The 18,188-nt window shown below is 33.8% G+C and overlaps 1 protein-coding gene across 1 annotated transcript in view; it reads right to left on the bottom strand.

Moving 5' to 3' along the window:
* Positions 1 to 18,188, bottom strand: part of LOC117099889 (protein KIAA0556-like) — a 44,713-nt gene that overhangs the window by 7,702 nt on the left and 18,823 nt on the right. The window contains exons 7-37 of the mRNA XM_033239412.1: positions 17,562 to 17,638; positions 15,645 to 15,818; positions 15,204 to 15,260; positions 14,321 to 14,462; positions 14,167 to 14,200; positions 13,811 to 13,905; positions 13,393 to 13,571; positions 12,746 to 12,912; positions 12,285 to 12,429; positions 11,548 to 11,778; positions 11,122 to 11,247; positions 9,773 to 10,412; positions 9,477 to 9,657; positions 9,044 to 9,097; positions 8,481 to 8,548; positions 7,790 to 7,820; positions 7,475 to 7,536; positions 7,072 to 7,287; positions 6,623 to 6,686; positions 5,957 to 6,098; positions 5,665 to 5,862; positions 5,377 to 5,471; positions 4,699 to 4,741; positions 4,388 to 4,531; positions 4,069 to 4,264; positions 3,483 to 3,660; positions 2,997 to 3,162; positions 2,679 to 2,854; positions 2,043 to 2,107; positions 1,676 to 1,786; positions 973 to 1,112 (exon numbers count right to left, since the gene is read on the bottom strand). Coding sequence (XP_033095303.1) covers positions 973 to 1,112; positions 1,676 to 1,786; positions 2,043 to 2,107; positions 2,679 to 2,854; positions 2,997 to 3,162; positions 3,483 to 3,660; positions 4,069 to 4,264; positions 4,388 to 4,531; positions 4,699 to 4,741; positions 5,377 to 5,471; positions 5,665 to 5,862; positions 5,957 to 6,098; positions 6,623 to 6,686; positions 7,072 to 7,287; positions 7,475 to 7,536; positions 7,790 to 7,820; positions 8,481 to 8,548; positions 9,044 to 9,097; positions 9,477 to 9,657; positions 9,773 to 10,412; positions 11,122 to 11,247; positions 11,548 to 11,778; positions 12,285 to 12,429; positions 12,746 to 12,912; positions 13,393 to 13,571; positions 13,811 to 13,905; positions 14,167 to 14,200; positions 14,321 to 14,462; positions 15,204 to 15,260; positions 15,645 to 15,818; positions 17,562 to 17,638 — 4,397 coding nt within the window. The remainder of the gene's footprint in view (positions 1 to 972; positions 1,113 to 1,675; positions 1,787 to 2,042; positions 2,108 to 2,678; positions 2,855 to 2,996; positions 3,163 to 3,482; positions 3,661 to 4,068; positions 4,265 to 4,387; positions 4,532 to 4,698; positions 4,742 to 5,376; positions 5,472 to 5,664; positions 5,863 to 5,956; positions 6,099 to 6,622; positions 6,687 to 7,071; positions 7,288 to 7,474; positions 7,537 to 7,789; positions 7,821 to 8,480; positions 8,549 to 9,043; positions 9,098 to 9,476; positions 9,658 to 9,772; positions 10,413 to 11,121; positions 11,248 to 11,547; positions 11,779 to 12,284; positions 12,430 to 12,745; positions 12,913 to 13,392; positions 13,572 to 13,810; positions 13,906 to 14,166; positions 14,201 to 14,320; positions 14,463 to 15,203; positions 15,261 to 15,644; positions 15,819 to 17,561; positions 17,639 to 18,188) is intronic.

Raw genomic sequence — 18,188 nt, 5'->3', positions numbered from 1 at the left:
GAAGCGAGGAAACAAATGCTGGGGGCCAGGGGGCCGCAAATGGCCCCCGGCCAAATTTTACAATATGGCTATATAAATGACCATCTTACTTGACCTCAGCCTGTTTGCTCTTAAATAATAATGCATAAATCAAGTGAAATTTCTATGGAATTAAAGAATAAAAATGAACAATATATTGTTTTATAGCAGTTTATTCATTATACAGAACATTTTAAACCATGATGAAAATATTTTATTTTGTATCTTAATACGAATTACAGTTAAATTTTAGAAACATGAATAACCAGGAATGGGATTGTACCTTAGCCATTGTGTTGCATCAAGAAGAGTGTGTAGAGAATACTGTGAGTTTGTATAAATGCCTGTGATTGCCAATATGTATAGGCCTACTGTACTGTAAACTAAAACTACACAATATAAATTAATCATGTCATGGGAGGGGGGCAGGCCATAATCTGGGAGGCTCTGGCACCCTCCCCCACCCTTTGGCTACGCCACTCTACATACAGTAACTAGCAAAAGATCATATATGTTTTCTGCTGCTGCTATAGCCCAGGGTCTAGCAGCGCTATCTGACGAACGGTGCTCTGTTTGCAACAGCCCAGGTTAGGCCGCTAAAAGTTCCCCCAAAAGTTGTGAGATGTTGGTGGCGATGTTTCAAAACAGACCCGATAAAATGGTGTATAGAGTGGGCTATAACATCTCAATGGCTTAAGAGGCAGGTGAAAGTTAACTATGCTGGGTCCAGAAACTGTCAAATTTACCAGTGTCACTCCCTGCAATAATCTGTTAGTGGGTGATAATTCTCCGCTCTTTTCCAATAACTATGCATCCATGCAGATGAACCGTATTATACAGTACACAGGAACAAATGTTTAAACATCCTTTGTGCAAGACGGTACAGTATAATCATTATTTTAAAGGGAAACAGTTTGATGGAAAAAAAGCCAGGTCTATATAATTTGTACAAACCTGTCCAGGTAGGACTGGTGCTAGCCACATATGACTTCCATCATTGGTATCATTGAAGCCATCTATGAGCTTATCAGGTGTTCTGCAGTCATCATCGACACCATCCAAGATGTTGACGCTTGGAGGGAATGCTGCAATGTCTGATTCATGCTAAGGCCAAACAACCAGAGATTAAATTTAAAGCAATACCTATAAACATCTGGCCCCTAAAAACATATATGATGTTAACAGAATTGTAGCTGTAGAAAACTAAGGGTGGGTGATCACATTTTAAGGGGTGGGTGGGTGATAACATTGCTAAACTCTGAATAACAAGAGTGGATTTTAAGGATGGAAAAGTGGGTTAATAAGGGTGGGTGGAGGGCCATGAAATTAGCTTCAGACTGGCTGGAAAACCTCAAGGTTGGGTGGCAGAGCCCACTTCCACACACCATAACTACATCCCTGTGTAAAGAAACATAATAATGATCTGGGCTTCCAAGTATTCTAGATATCGGTAAAGTTTCCTGTACATTCATGGACAATCAAATATCTCCCAGAAACTAAAATCTTCCACAAATTTGTATTTGCATGTTTTTTCCACTGTATTATCAAATGCCTGCTGGAAGTCAGCTGATGATAGATATCACCACATACAGCTCTAACCACATCAGAAAAATTAAATAACAAATAAAATGCTAAATATGCAAATGTGTAAGGATACTATTTTCTGCGAGTGCAATCCTGGATCCACTGTTATCATAAAACTCTAATCCATTCAATCCAATGTAGTAAGGATCGCCCCAAGTAGCTAGCAACTGGAACTGAAAGACAACTGATAACAGAATGTTAAGGAAGATATACGGACACACAAAAACATCCAATGAAGTTAAAAACAATATTGTATATAATTTTTTTATCTTTCACAATCAAAGAGCATGTACATAACCTGCAAATTAAAAGAATGGAGTTTTATATACTTAAGTCAAAATTATATTTCAACAATGTTTCATGTGAATTATAAATTTATTTAGTTTATTTGATTGACAGAGTGCTTGGTTAACAGACTAATTTGCATAACATAAGGATACATCCACTTGGCATCAACATGGATACATATTCCTGGCTCGGTTCTTCCATCGCAACACGACTTTGCCTATCAAAAAGAGAAAATATTCCTTGTTTAAATTTGTGCCTCCACTAAAACGCTATGACAGCAGTTTGAGGGCAGCAAATAGCAATGTAATACTGAACAGTATTGCTAATATTACATGTTCAGGTAAGAACAAGCAAACTTAATACAATACTAGGTGACTGGCATGTATGCATCCTAACCAGCAAAAGCTTTTCTGTTGTTTTGTTTAGGTACAGTGGTGTATTATTCATACCTACCATTACTGAATGTGGAAGCATGTGGTGCAGTTTTAAAGCTGCCAGCTTTCAACAGAAAAATCAGGGGTTCGAGTCCGATAGAATCCATGTGTCTTTGTCCTCAGGGAATCTACGTTCCCTCTCTACACCCAGAAATACAACATGAGAATCTGAATATATACTGACAGAGGACCTCACTGGGATGCGTTAGTATAACATTTGGGTACTGGCAGGGTATAATGTAGCATGCAAAACTGATACTGTTGTATTACTATTATTATCATCACTTTAAATGACCACTGCCTCTCTTTTTGCATGCTTTAGTATGTTCTAATATCTCGTTGAACACAAGTTACCTGAGGGCTTCTGGGATACGTCTTTCAATCTGTCGGTGGCTGGATTCACTTTGCTTTGCTGTGAACAGGATCTCTTGTGCAAAGTCAAAGAAACAGTTGCCAGGGCCTTTGCGTATGAGGAAGCCCTCTGGAGGTGAGATTTGATGATTATCGAGAGAAACATGAAACACTTTGGCCTAAAGAAAAAAAGATAAAAATTAAAGGAATCTTGGCACTATTCAGTTTACCCAGGAAAGTATTCATAATATAGACAATTCAGATTCCTTATCACTGACTACTACTACTAGTAGATGAAAACATTGTCTCCAAGGAACATACCCCTCTGTATGTGTCCTCTGCAGTTTTATTGTAGTTCCATATCCGTAACCCTGAGATCTCCTTGTGTGAATCAAATTTTATTTCTAGAATATGGGCATCCCCATCGGTGAATGGAATCATCCACATGTGCTCATCCATGTCTGTTACATTTACGTTATCAATTAATCTGAAACAAAGGAAATAATGGTGAAATTTATCAATCTATCAATTAAAATATTACATTATAAAATATGATATGGCAGAGAGACCATTTTGTAACACCTAGAATCTCCTTTACAAAATTAGGAGTATTAAGCATTGGATTTTAAAAAGTCTTGAAATATAAGAATTTTCTTCGAAGGACCACAAAATATAAATATCCCCATTTCGAAATTAAATATGTTTATATTAAATATTGTTATTTAATGTTTCTTTGTCAACAATGGTGTATATAATATTGAAAAAATAGTAATAATAACAATAATAAAATAAATTATTTATACTCACTTATCTAATGTTCTATCATCTAAATCATATTCTGGAAGATCATTCAAATCTCGTGGGCAAGCCTGGAGCATGTCAAAAGTCAAAGGTATTGGGTCACCATTCTTATCCATGACCTCCAACCCTGTCAAACCCATGTAGTACTGATCGCCCCAGGTGGCAGTGAAATTGAGACGCAGATCTAAGTTAAATTTGGAAAAAAAAACAAATATTGATATTAAAATATTTTAAATTGATGATAAAAATATTTTGTATTAACATTTTTGATAAAAATATATCAAAATGGTATAATATGCCAATAGCAGTTAAAACATCTGGTACTCTTAAATTTGTAGTTCGGGCTCACACTGATATAAATAATGAAACTACTTCCAAAGGCAATAACAAATGTGACAACTTGATTTTAGACAACTAGGTAACCAACTTAATTCCATTTGCACATGGGCCTGGTATAATGTTCACGTAACAAATATACACTATCATCATCTCCCTTATAAATCACACATATTACATACAATAGGAAGCTCCAAAACAAGCCAGTCAATTTTTTTTAACCAGGTTTAGACAGGAATATTATTACTGTACGTACTTGATCCTTTCCATATCCCATTCGCAATAGGTGCTTTGGTATGAGCAGGGTGACTTTGAGCTTTAGGTGCTAGGCCTACAGCCTGCTGAACATCCACAGGATGCGGGGTGAGCGAGGGCTCAGAGTGGGAGGCTTCAACAGCCTCTGCTTGTTTCTGCTTCTTCCTGAATATTCTGGCCGTAGTCATGGGTCGGTTCTAATAAAAAAAAGATAGTTTACTTAAGCTCTTTCCAATTTGCCCATATATGGTTATGATGATGTCACATTACATCCATATATGTATATACAAAACAAACAAAACATTTGAAATATGAGTTACCTCTCCCACATCAGCTGTCCTAGGCCGATCCATGTGGGCATCCTCATCCAGGCTGGAACTGAACCAGTCCTCTTCCGCTACATACACTTCGTCATGTCTGGAGATCATTTCCAGGATCTCTTCATCAGTCGTGAAGAGGATGGTCTAGAAGTAGAGTAAATAAATGTTGAATTAGAAAATAATTAATTTAGCCCTCCATCTTGGACACAAGCCGACAAACATATCATTATTTTGGTATGAAGCTGTGTTTAAAACTCCTAAATACTATATGTAATGCTTTAAGAAAAAGTCAGAGCAGCAGAAGAACTTACATCACCAAATGAGTCTTGTTCAGAGGTTAAGTTTCCAGTTGCTCTATAATGCAAGAGATACATTATTATGACATGAAAATATAACTTGTTATAGATACAGATACATTGTTTTATTGTCAGAAAACACATGCACACACATAAAATAAAATCAATCCCTACTTTAAAATGGAAGATACAAAAAGACAATGCAATGTTAAAACTTGAATTATCAAAAACTGAACAATTACTGTCAAAAATGTGTATCTCATCACATAAAATTTCAATTTATATACTGCAAATGAAAATATATCAAACATACAATAAATAATTCAAAACTAATCGTGTACAATAAAAAACGTTTAAGTAAATCTTTAAACAGGGTAAAATTGTAAATTCAGGATTATAAAATGGAAGACAAAAAATGTAAATGGATTCGCTAAAACTGAACTTTAATCACGTTGAATTTGGTATCCCATAACATTGAATTTCAAATTATGTAAATGAAAGCATATCAAATATATAACAAAAAATCAAAGATTCTAGTTCATTAAAAACCATTTAATACATTCTTCAAAATATAAAAAATATATAAAAAATATTGTTATTATGTATACCTTGTGAAAACACACAATAAAGACTTATTAAAAACAATATCACAAAATAAAATATTGAGATCAGCTTTAAAAACTAATAAGTCACCTTTCTATTTCTCCTTTGAAAATGAAAGATTCATCCAGGGCTATTTCAATATTCTTAACTCCTCGGAAGGAATGAATTCGCGATTTGTTGTAATTCTGAAATAGATAAAAGAAAATTCACTATAAAACAGTTTTATAGTAATGATGGAGTTGTATCTTAAGATTCTCCCTTTTCAAATCATGGTTATAGTACATCATTATGAAAAAAAAACATTCCTTAATAAGACTTGGTCATATTATCCCAGCTTCCAACGTGAACATTATTATGAATAAATCATAGAATACATACCCAGATACGTATCATGGCTACCTTGGCCGGTGATTCAAACGTTAACATGATTGTGTGTTTATTGCCACTGCAGAATGGAGCTAACCACATGTTGGTGTCGTCACGTGTCCTGTTGATTCCATTGATGAGGTTTGTAACGACTCTCGGGTCATGTTCATATTCGTTTAGGATGTTAATATCAGCAGGATCAGCAGTTATCTACATTAAAGCAATCATATTTTTATATACTTTTAAACGGGTCTATTTAAAATATTCTGACCAACTAATCTTCAAATAATTTTCAAATACTCACTGAAGATATCTGAACTGGTTCTCCAGTACTCTGGAAGACTTCAATGCCATTTAATCCAACATAATGTCGATCACCCCACGTACTCTTGATATTGATAGTCAGATGTTGGCCAAACGGTAGCAGAGGAATTTCAAACTCATCACTAAATAAAATATCAGAAAGCGCTTATTTCCATTCATCTATATTATCATGCACCATAATTATCATTAGGATTATATTACATTACTATTATCATAATTATATATTATCAGGGGCGTTAGGCTGGTTTTGGCCTGAGGGGGTGCGAAAAATGAGAATAAAGAACTAAATCCCAGAATGCAGAATTAAATCCCTAATCCACTGAAAACTTGATGGTAATATTTAGTGTTTTAACGCACTTAGTAGAAGTAATTTGCTGCCTTGGTAAGGGGGGGGGGGAGTGTGTCTGCACGCCACACCCTAGCTTACTCCTATGATTATAATTCTCTATTAATCTTTATCATCATCTTCATTTTGATAGACATTCTTTTTATCTTACTTATGTTTTAATTAACTTTTCATATACACACCATTAAATAAATATATAAAACAAATAAACTAATAAATTAAAAACAATTTTCAAAATAAAATAAATAATTAATAAATAAATTATTGAATGAATGAATTAATAAATTATATATTAAGTACCTGCTATCATCTCTCTCTGTGGTGGTCTCCTTTCTTCCACTCAAAAGCTCATCCATTACATCTCCTGCAATTAAGCAACATGTTCAGTGATTAATGTCCCATATTGAATATTCATAAAGTAAGAGCCTGCATTCATCCGAAGTTTATTGAAAATACAAACATCCTGAGGTCTTAAGCTCTGTCCAGATTATCAAATTTTCTTTGACAAATAACTGTTGTATGCCCATATTTAGTCACGAAGTGCCTTTATATGGTCACGATGTGATGTCATCATGACCATATTTAGGCATATCCCATGTTTTTGTCAAATAAAATGTGATAGTATGGCCAGGGCTTTAATCATCTTAATTTGCTGTAATAAAAACGAAACTGATACATGAATTTCATTTCAGTCCACACTATATCACAGCAAAATAAAATGGGATTTGCATATAAATTCATTTTCTCACCTTCTGTCTCTAAATTCAGATTAGAAGATATCCGCCCCCGGTGTGATTTATCGAAGAAAGATAACGATGTCCATGATTTTTCTAGGCTCAGATCCTGCTGTTGCCGCCATCGACTCCTCCGACCATGTGTAATATGCTCTGATTCATCTTCATCCACGTCCTCTTTCAAAACTTTCATCCGCCATATTACGTCTTCATGGTCCTCAGCAATAGCAACTTAAAAAAAAACATGCAATGCGTAAGTTTCAGAATAACTTGATACAAAACTTTGTGAGTTTTTGGCCCATGTTTATCCCTGTACGCCGGGAATTTGCGAAACCTCAATATTTCTCAATCCTTGATTGGCGAGAAAAAGCATGACAAATTTCACATACTTTGTCTTTATTATAATGATGGCACTTACCAGGAAGGGCGTGTGAGCGTTTGAACAATGCATCATCCCCATCCTCAATCTCAGCACTACCACTGGAATAAAAAAAAAAGGATAAAATTTCAATTATTTATACATATAAATTATCAGAAACGTCCATATTTCAACTCAATGTCTATATTTCAACTCAATCTTTTTTTCTTTGTTGGTCAGCAGTGTTGTAACCTTTAAAAGGATTGTTGATCATGACCCATAATTTGAGAACCAGAGGTTAAAGGTTAGGCCCAGTGTATGTGTTTCATAAACTGAAAAGCCACTCAACCTATCCCACCTAAATTATTTACCTACCTTTCTTCCTTCTCATTTCCAGAAGTATCATCTGTAAAAAAATGGTAAAATTAGTTAATACCATTATGATTAGTTTGGGATTCAAATACTGAAGAAGGAAATGTTTGTTTAAATGTAAAACTAATTGAAATACCATTTGCAGTCAAAGACACAATTGGCGTATCTTTGCAATATGAAGGTTAACAATCAAAAGAGAAGCATAAATATAAAACGACTAAAAGAAACTTAAAATACAGAAACATTTAAACATCAAAAAAGATGCAAAAATCACTATAAAGTAAACATCTAGAATAAAGCGAAATTAAAACAGAAATGTACATTACGTAATTAAACATATAAAATATGGAAACAAGATCAAAGGAGGCAGCAAAAACGTTCATTGCTTAAAACACCTAAAATACAGAACAACAGTGAAGCTGGAATAATTAAAGTCAACTTGTTTGGTTCATTTTACAGATATAATTTTTAGGCCTTGGGTGTAAATGTAAGAAATGGCATGAGGCTATCAAAATACCTAGAAGCTTAAATATTTCAATCAATCAATCAATCAATCAATCAATCAATCAATCAATCAATCAATCAATGTATTCTCTTTCTTGTCTTTCTGTACCAAAACTTCACTTAAAACTTGTTACCTTTAAAAAAAAAAATTAAAAAATAAAAAATACATATATAATCAAGAGATATTTACCTAATGGCCCAAACCATGGAGGCCTTTTCTTTACTTTATTCTTTCTTTCCTTTGAATTCTTCTGAGATCTATACAATAGAAAGTGAGTAAAATGAATTATGTATATAAGATGTTGAATAATATTTAATAAAAATATAAAGTAATTTTAATCTTATTTAAAAACTATAGTATTTACAACTTGAAATACAAACAGATGTCAATCAGTAAATCAATCAATCAGTCAATCAATCAATCAATCAATCAATGTATGCAGCAATTATGTAATTATCTTTTGTCTTTCTGCACAAAAAAATGACTGATTTGCTAAACATTCACATAAAAGTTGTTACTTTTTCTAAAAAGGAAAAATATTTAAAAATTAAAACAAAAAATATAATCTATTTTCTACGTAACTGAAAGTGAATAAAATGAATTATTTATATAAGATGTTAAATGATATTTAATAAAAATAAAAATTTCATTTAATCTGATTTAAAAACTATATTATTAATAACTTGAAAAACAGGTAGACATATGGATGTAAATGGACAGATGACAGAAGAACATGAACAACAATGACTCACACATTAGCAATGGGAGGATGGGGAGGTTTTAACCATAAATGATTACTGGATGATCTGTGAAGACAGAAATGTTCAATGTAAAAGACAGAAGCTATACCACAAAGTATTACATTTACACAACATAAGGACATCATGAACTGGGTTAGAATGTTCAATTTTCTATTATAAAATATTCACTTTTGGTTAGAACAGTAAAGATCTACTCCAACATAACTGGCATGGTTAACTAACATGACTACTATTTCTTTGTTATTTACTGGAATTGATGTAGCATGAATGCTTCATCAGTCATCATCTGGATTGATGGCAGCATTAGATGATGGCAAGGTTCTTTTTTCTGTTTCACTTCAGATTTACTTCAACATACAGTAATTGGGCAATGTTAAATAACATGACTGCACAAAGCATTACCAGTATTTACTACTATTCTTACTTTGTTATTGACTGGATTTGCTGCAGCATGGATGCTTCATCAGAGTCATCATCAGATGGTGGCAAGGTTCCTTTTCCAGGTGGATTTGAGGTTTCTGCTGGACTGTTATCAAATCTTGCTGCAATTCCTTGTCCGTGCATTCTTGGTGAATCCTTGAGATGGGATGCCTTACTTAAAGATGCTAATAATAACCAGATAAAATTAAAAAATATTGACAAAATGTTTGCACTGTTAGCTTAAATCTCAGTATATATGATGAACATATTTTAATAAAACTTTATTCCGGTACAACGTACCTTTAGCATCATACGATGATTTAGTCGATGCAAATATTGTGACAGAACTGTCAACTGTTGGTATATCCAGTCCATCTGTTGAGTGGTTCATCACTCTGGTTTCTGACCTGAAGAATGAACCAGAAGATCCTCTGGCAGTTTCATCAAAGTACTCATTAGGACTTGACTCAATGTTAATGCTTCTGCTAAAAGAAGAACTTATCTGGCATGGCGAATGTGATCGCTTTGGTTCAATCTCTTTATCAGGTTTATAAAATTGTTCTTCAGAATTTCTTACTTTGTTTTGAACTACTGATGTCATGTTCTCTTTAGAGTTCTTTGACTTGGTAAAAGATTCTGGACTCTCAGAGACTTCTCCTGGATGTTTTTCAACAATATGTGTCTTACTTCGAATTAAAGAGCTTTTAATAACTCCTCTTGAGGCAGTCTCTGGGAATAGCTGCTTATCAATTTCCATGGCCACATTTTCAGTTTCTGAAGAGCTAATGGTCCTACTGCTACTACAAAGAGCAGCAGATGTGACTGGTATACAGGTACTATAATCAAACACCTGGTTTCCACAACCTTTGTCAATAGTACCAACCCAAATCAGTTTACCATTGAAAAACACCTTGATGTCTTTAACACCAATGCTAAGTACCTAGAAAAAAAACCCAAAATTGATTGATGATTTTTGGTAAAAGAAAAATATTTATAAATTTTCCTGCTTTCAAACTTACAAAATAATTGGGAAAAATGAATCAAACAGGACAAAAATAAACACAAATACCCCCACTGCCTAAAAAAGTACATAATATATATTTTATGGCATCATGTACTACCTATACCAAAACAGAAGATGCACAGTTGTCCAAAAATCTTGTGACATCAAGCAGAAGAGACTAAAGAGGACTGAAACACCAGAATGGAGGTGATGGTCATGACTAAAAAGATGACAATGATGATGATGATGACGACAACGATGATAAAAAATATTGACAATGACAATATTGACTATGATGACAATGACGATGGAAATCCTTATTATAACGTTTACTATTATTGTCTATGTTTTTTTAACTATAAGCAAGCATACACTAACAATTTGGAGTACAATAGTTACCTCATGATTGCTACCTTCAATTACCCAACTCTGATGTTAAAGCAAAAATTATAAAGAAAAAAAATATATAAATGAACAAAACAAAAGAAACTGTAGTAATAATTCAGAAAAATAAACAAATATTTTAATAACAGAGCCACTATATCTTTAAATGTAAGAAGAGCAAGCTAACTTAAGGTGGAAAAATGAATAAACTTCTAAAAACCAAAGAAAGTATATCTTCAAGCTCTTTAAATAAATTACTTACATTTAAGTTCTTATTGTAGTTCCATATTTTCATTTTGCTTATTGCACTTGAGTTCACTATGAACTTTAACCTCACTACATGACCAGGTGTAAAAGTGTAACTCCACATATTTCTGTCTTTTGTTGTCTGAAAAAAAAATACGAAAATGTATAAGACCTTTAATGAAAGTTCTACTAAGGCTTCTCTGTTATATAATGTAATGAGAACTGACAGAAAGAGGGAATGCAAAATGTTAGGTCATTTCCAACTGTGGGATGAAATATAAAATATTTTAAATAGATAATATAAGCTTTATCAATTTGTTCGTATGGAAGATTCCCCAGCCAATCCTTGCAAAAAAAATGTATTCTGGACCTACGGCCCTGAATCCCACTCCTACACCGCATTGTATAAATCTTAGATCCTCCAAAAACCTTTAATGCTCACCTTTGTCTTGCCATTAGTTAGGTTGCTAGGGTCCCCAACCTCGCCTTCAACACCACCAACCAGACTCACTGTGTCAGCTGCCATGCTGATCTTCTTGCCATCATTACTAAAGAACTGAACCTCGGTGAGGCCTAGTCTAGAGGCATGTCCCCAGTTAGAGATTAACTCCAGAACAACTTCTGTTGAACCAGTTTGTGGTTTCATGGATGGTAATTCTTGGGGACTGTTTGTCTGTAAATCATAGTATTCATTGACAATAAAATGAAACCAAAATGATGAATTATGTAGAGGTAGTAAACCTTTGAAAAATAAATTTTTGTGTGTTTATGATGATGATGATGATAGTGTTGATAATAATGACAACAATGATGATAAAAATGACAATGGTTATAACTATGATGATAACAACAATGACAATAATGATGATAATGAATGACATGACTTAGATTTTTCCTTAATGATATTCAGGAAAATGATGAAAATGATAATAACAATGATGATGATGATGATGATTCTGCTGATGATAATGATTACCATGATGATGATCACCACCATAATGGTGATGATGATGATAATACTGATCATGATGATAACAATGATTAAGTTCATAATCATGATGAAGTTGATGATAATGACAAAGAAATGATGACGATGGTGATAAGGACGATCACGATGATGGTGATAGCAATAACAATAATGATCATGATGACAAAGTTATTGACATGTGTCATCCTTACCTCTGCTCTAGGTGTTAACATATCTGACACTGTGTTGCTAGTTGATGCAGTATCAACTCCACTATCGTCAGGCATCTGGTAGCCATGAGGACTACTAGACGACTTTTCGATGTCTGTCAAAACTCTGAGAAACTTCCTCTGAGACCTGAGAAAAAAAAAAACCAGTTAAACGCATCTATACTTAATATAATTAAAACCAAACAAATATATGGTTTGTTTATTATTAACTTTTGGAGGGTTGTACATAATACCAATGATGATTTACTAATTAAAATAATAGGGCATGAAAAATTCATCATGCCAATTACAAGTACACAACATATGAGGCATGTCATCGCAAACAGTGTAACGTTGCAATATTATACTGAGATAAAATGGGTTTAATGATAACCACACCCTAGGTAAAAATCTCACTAAAGGAAGTTAAGTAACTACAGATAAAATTTTTTGTTGTTACTTACTTTTCATCCATACACTTCACCTTATCAACAACATAAGCTAACTTATCGATATCAAATTTTGTTGATGTCTGCACCTCCTCTGATGGTAAACTGCCATCATGCTGCATTACAACTCCTGCTGTTACAGTTTGAGGGCGCTTTTCAGTTGCAGTTTCCCTTACCTCATCCTATTGTTAAAGAAATTGCATCATTAAGATTATATTCATAAAAGCCTTGAAATATATACTGGTTACTATGGAGAACCACACTGGTACATCATAGTGCTCAGCAATTACCTACCAAGCGGTCATTACTGCTGAATGCCCCACAGCTACAGACTTAAAAGCCATTTTATGTATTCTGATTAAAAACATTAAAAATCACCATACAAATATACAATATTAATTAAATTTAATATAGGTATGCAAGGCACAAATGCAGGTAAATATATTTTGATATAAATATGTTACAAAGGTACGTAAGTTGAAAAGCTATGGAGACTGTCTTAGCCTCTAGGAAGAACTCTGCCGCATTCAAGGCTTGAAAACAACTGCTCACTCACAAATTGTCACATTGTTTTGTGACATCAGCGAGGCAGTATTCTAACTGCCAAGATACGGAGCCCTCAATTCTCTTTAAGATTTACTATAAAAACAGCAAATACTAACCATCCTTTGACCTGTAGGTGGCGCACTTTTAGCACCATTATCCAAGTTCCTAACCAGAGCCTCATTCTCAGCTTTCATTGCAGCCATGATGGATGATGCATCTTCCACGCTGTCTCCTTCAGGACTCCTCTGTTTCCTCTTGGCAGCCGACAGGGGCCTAGCCTTCCGCCTTGGAGACACTGTAACAAAGGGACAAAAGGTAAATTCTGATATGGTTTTTGGTACTCAGAATATATTCATCAACATACCAGCAACATTGATATGTGTATGTGATTGGCCAACTTGGAATGGGGTCAAGACCACCAATACCAATTCCAGTTGGATTTATCAAATTGTTACTGTATGTTTTACAATATCAAATTTCACCCATATGAAATAAAATAAAGATAAAATAATGAACCATAGTCAATCTTATTACCTGTTTCAAACTCATCTAAAATAGGTCTCGTCTTTTCCTGCTGTTTCCTTCGCTGCGATCCTTTCATTTCCACCGATTCCGAACCACACTTTCTCCTGAAAAATTGACATTAACAACTATAATAAAATGGCCAATTCACAGCTAAACTTGAGATTTGGTTGATTATATGATTGTGTGATTGTGATAATGATGAGGTGCTTGTGATGATAATGATGAAGGAATGTTGTGATTGTCTTGATTATGGTAATGGAATATTATAATTGTAATAATGACATTCTTACGTGCTCTTGAAAATATATTAACTTCATCTTGATTTAAGAATAAAACCAAGTAATGAATAAGAATAATACACTTACTTTGCTGATAAGTCTGTCACTTGTTGTTTTAATCCTAAAAAGAAATATTCAACTCACTATTAAAGTTTCCACTGTAAAAATGTCCATATATAAATAAAATATTATATGCATAGGCTAGTATTTATAGCTTTCAGATAAAAAATAACAAACATACCCTTTTTTGGGTCATCAAACTCGAGGACTATCGTATCACCAGGCATGAGGGCCGAGTATTGGTTGGCCCTGCCCACATCTAGACTGTCAGCAACATCTATCTCCTCCTCAATTTCATCCTCTGATTTATCATCTTCTAGGGGCTGAAAAAGATGCGGGAGATTTATTGGGTAAAAGTGAGTTGCAAGAGGTTAGTGCAGTGCAACATTCGTTAAACTGGTTTTAGTTGAATTTGAAAGGAAAATGCTGTAGGTACTTGAAAAGGGAGCGGCATACACAATTTGGCAAGACTCATGATATTCACACTAAGCTATAAGGATTCCTGGTTCAAATCCTTTTAGTACTTTTCTTGTGTATCAGATACGGGGCTTAGGCAAGCCTTTTTATACCTTGTTTCGCGAACTTATTTTTTTTCGTCATAGGAGGAATGAAAAAAAAAATTAATTTTTCTTATTTAGCAAATGCTTTTGCCAAAAAAATCTAGATGGAGGAGGGTAAATATTTGATTTTATTGTTTAATGTGAACAGTGTAGTAATGGGATGGTTAAATGCTTTAAATATACAACTAGGAAGAAACATACATATTGTATTATTGAAGATTTTAAGGCAGTGGTGGGCATAATAAATTAAAGAAATTTTCATTTTTTTGTGGCGGCGGTTGCGCTAATTGGTATACAAATAGTCTCGCCTAATATAAGTTAATACAGCATCTATTGATTTTATATTCAAATCATCTTCATAGTCAATGAACCATGCAGCTTTCCATTGCTACAGATAAAGTACAGAAAATATAATAGGCATTCCAAGATAAACATGGGTAAAATTAAGTATTACCAATGCTTTTAAACTGGCTAATAAGAAGGTGCAACTGAGTTGGAACTTACCTTTCGTGATAAACTCTTCCTGATGTCATTGTTCATTTCTAGACTCCGCCTTAAGGTCTGTAAGATGTAAATTTAACATGAAGGTACATTAGAGGACATCAGCTATGTTTCAATCTATGTCATTACTATAAAAATAATTAATAATTCATTTAAATTATGGTTTATATTAGTCAAAGGAGCAATAACCAAAACAGTAAAGCCAAATGCCTTATGTATAGTAAAGTAATCTGAAACTTAATGACTGACAAAATTACCACAAAGTAAAATAAAAGCTTTTCTTCAAAGGCAAAACAATCTGTCAAATATTTCAAATGAATAAAAAGACGAACAAGTAGTATTGGTTTGTTACCATTGTCCTTTGACCTGCTTTCTTTCATATACCATAATTCATGAGTAATTCTCAATTTTTCTGATTCCTCTATAAAAATAATAGTGTCTCACCTTTACTTCCTCAAAACTAAGAATCAGTTGTTCATTGATACCATTATCCTCAGGTTCAGAATCACACTCAGAATTTGCTGCCCTCAATGGTTGATTAAAACCCTTACTGTCGATTTCCAAATCACTGTCACCATCTGATGGTCCTTCTAGAATCATGGTAAGGCTCTCAGCTAACTGTAATATAAACCAGTCAAAATTGAATAAATAGTTGAATAAAGATATAATTATTAATGCTAAGTTTATTACTCTTTGAAAGCATCTTAGCTAAGCCGGCTAATCTGGTGGTAGCCACTGTGTGTGTGCTGAACCGTAGAGATCTCTAGGTCCCCGGTTCAATTCCCATCGCTGCTTCTCATTGTGTTGCAACTGGAGAGCTGAAATACAAGTTACAATAGCACACCGTCTTTTGGATGAGACGTTAAAGCCGTTGGTCCCGTGTGCATTTATGGCCTATGTGCACGTTAAAGAACGCAGAACACTCTTCGGGAAAGAGTAGGGGATTGTCTCCTGGTGTACTGCCCAATCACCACCAGAAGGACCCCACTGGAAATAAGTCTTCTTCTAGATTTTCGAGGGCTATCCTTGGTGTTTACATCAAATAAATCCAATCCAATCCACTCTGTGGTAAACAATGCAAGTCTCCTTTTTTACACATCTACCAAGGACATTACTCCTAAAGTATACGATAGCTCTTTGATCTATAAATGTGAATGCCCTGGCTGTAATAACAGTTACATAGGAAAGATGGATAGATAAATTAAGACAAGAGTAAATGAGCATGCTCTCTAAATCAGACAGCAGTATTCATGAGCAAATAAAACAATGTGAGGGGTTTAACCATATCATGGAAATCAACAATATTTTCCTGCAAAATGTTAACATTTCATCAAGAAAACTTTAATAATAGATAATACCTTAATTCTGTGTTGCTCACTACACTGGTCAACAAATTTAATGATGGAGGCTTTGGCTATTAGGCATTTCAAGCCTGTATTAAACACTGGGTTAAGACCATCTATAGAACTTTCATTCTTAATTCTGAAATTTTGTTTATCACATTTACTTTGTAAGCATTGTTTACTGTTAAATATATTTCACTGGAATTATCTTATTGTTTATTTCATTTCATGAGACCCTAATTCATCTAGCATTCCCAGGCTTTTCTATACTTTTGTTGTTTATTCTTGTAAGCATTTTCTATTCTACTGTTAAGTATTTTTCACTGGAATTATCTTATTGTTTATTTCATTTCATGAGATTCTAATTCATCTAGCATTCCCAGGCTTCTATACTTTTGTTGTTTATTCACTGTTATTCATGAAAATGATTGATCTACTTTAATGTATTAAGACACACTTCATTTTTAATTACCTCATTTTAATTACCTACCTACCAGTCAGTATCATGCATTGCAATTAATTGGCCAGTTTTAATTTTGTTTTTAATCTGATTAGTCTGTTTTTATTTACTTTTGTTTATAAATACTTCCGTAAATATATATAGATGGGTGAGATTTTCTCATCAGTATTCTTGAAAAAGGTCAAATAGATCGAAAAGTTGAATCTCAAAATGTCTGTCCTTTTTGGAGTTACTGTCTTTTTGTATTATTTACAGACTAATTAGTGGATCCTCTGGACTTTGAATAAAACAGGTATATAATGTTTCTCTGGCATCCTTTTCTTAAGGCCAAAAAACTCTCTGGCTTTTAAAAAATTGTGATGATGAAATTATATTTTTTGTCTATTAGACTTTCTACACTATGATTTCTCTGCATTTTATTTTTATTTTATTAATTTCGGCAACAAAAGTGACAAAGACACAATACAAACTTAAATGCACCATGGAGTGGCAAAAGAGGTCAGAGAACTTCTGTCGCTAAGAGGTGTACCATATTCACTTCGATATTTGTATTCCTACCTGTTTATGGTCATCGTCATCACTGTCAGTTCTTTCACATTCTTCATCTTCAAAATCGTCTTCATAGGCAATTCCATCTAAGGATAAAATAAATATATTTTTGAGATGTAAAAGTGTTCTTTATAAGTGTACGTCTTTATATGGGTACTGTATACAAGATGTGGGGAATTGTGGGACACCGTTGTGGAGCAGTGAATTTTCATCGTAAATCTTTTGTACTGTAATACATGTATGGTACGTTATTTGTGAGATGCGAGAAATTGTAGTTCAGTTGAGAGCACTCAATGCGAAGCTTATCAATGCGCTTTTTAACCACACACACACACTCACACACACTAAAGGAGCAAGAGATTGGGAGAAGAGGCCAATGAAAGAAAAAGATGAGTTTTGAGTAAAGCCTTGAAGTTGTCTAGCATGGAAGCTTGCTTGATGTATGGGCAGTTCATTCCACTGCATGGAAGAATCGAAGGAAAATGATCTTTACCCATGATAGAGTATTGACCTTTGGAATTATGAGTAAGTACGTAATTTCCATGAAGGATTATGAATTAAAATATTAAGTTGCCTTATGTAAGTTTATAATGCAAGATCAGTGAGATTCAGTGGAAATGGTACTCAAAAATATAA

This window comes from Anneissia japonica, unplaced genomic scaffold, assembly GCF_011630105.1.
Source record: "Anneissia japonica isolate Jap-2015-1 unplaced genomic scaffold, ASM1163010v1 scaffold288018_len440701_cov179, whole genome shotgun sequence".
NCBI lineage: Eukaryota > Metazoa > Echinodermata > Crinoidea > Comatulida > Comatulidae > Anneissia > Anneissia japonica.
This window is presented reverse-complemented; position numbering and strand designations above follow the sequence as displayed.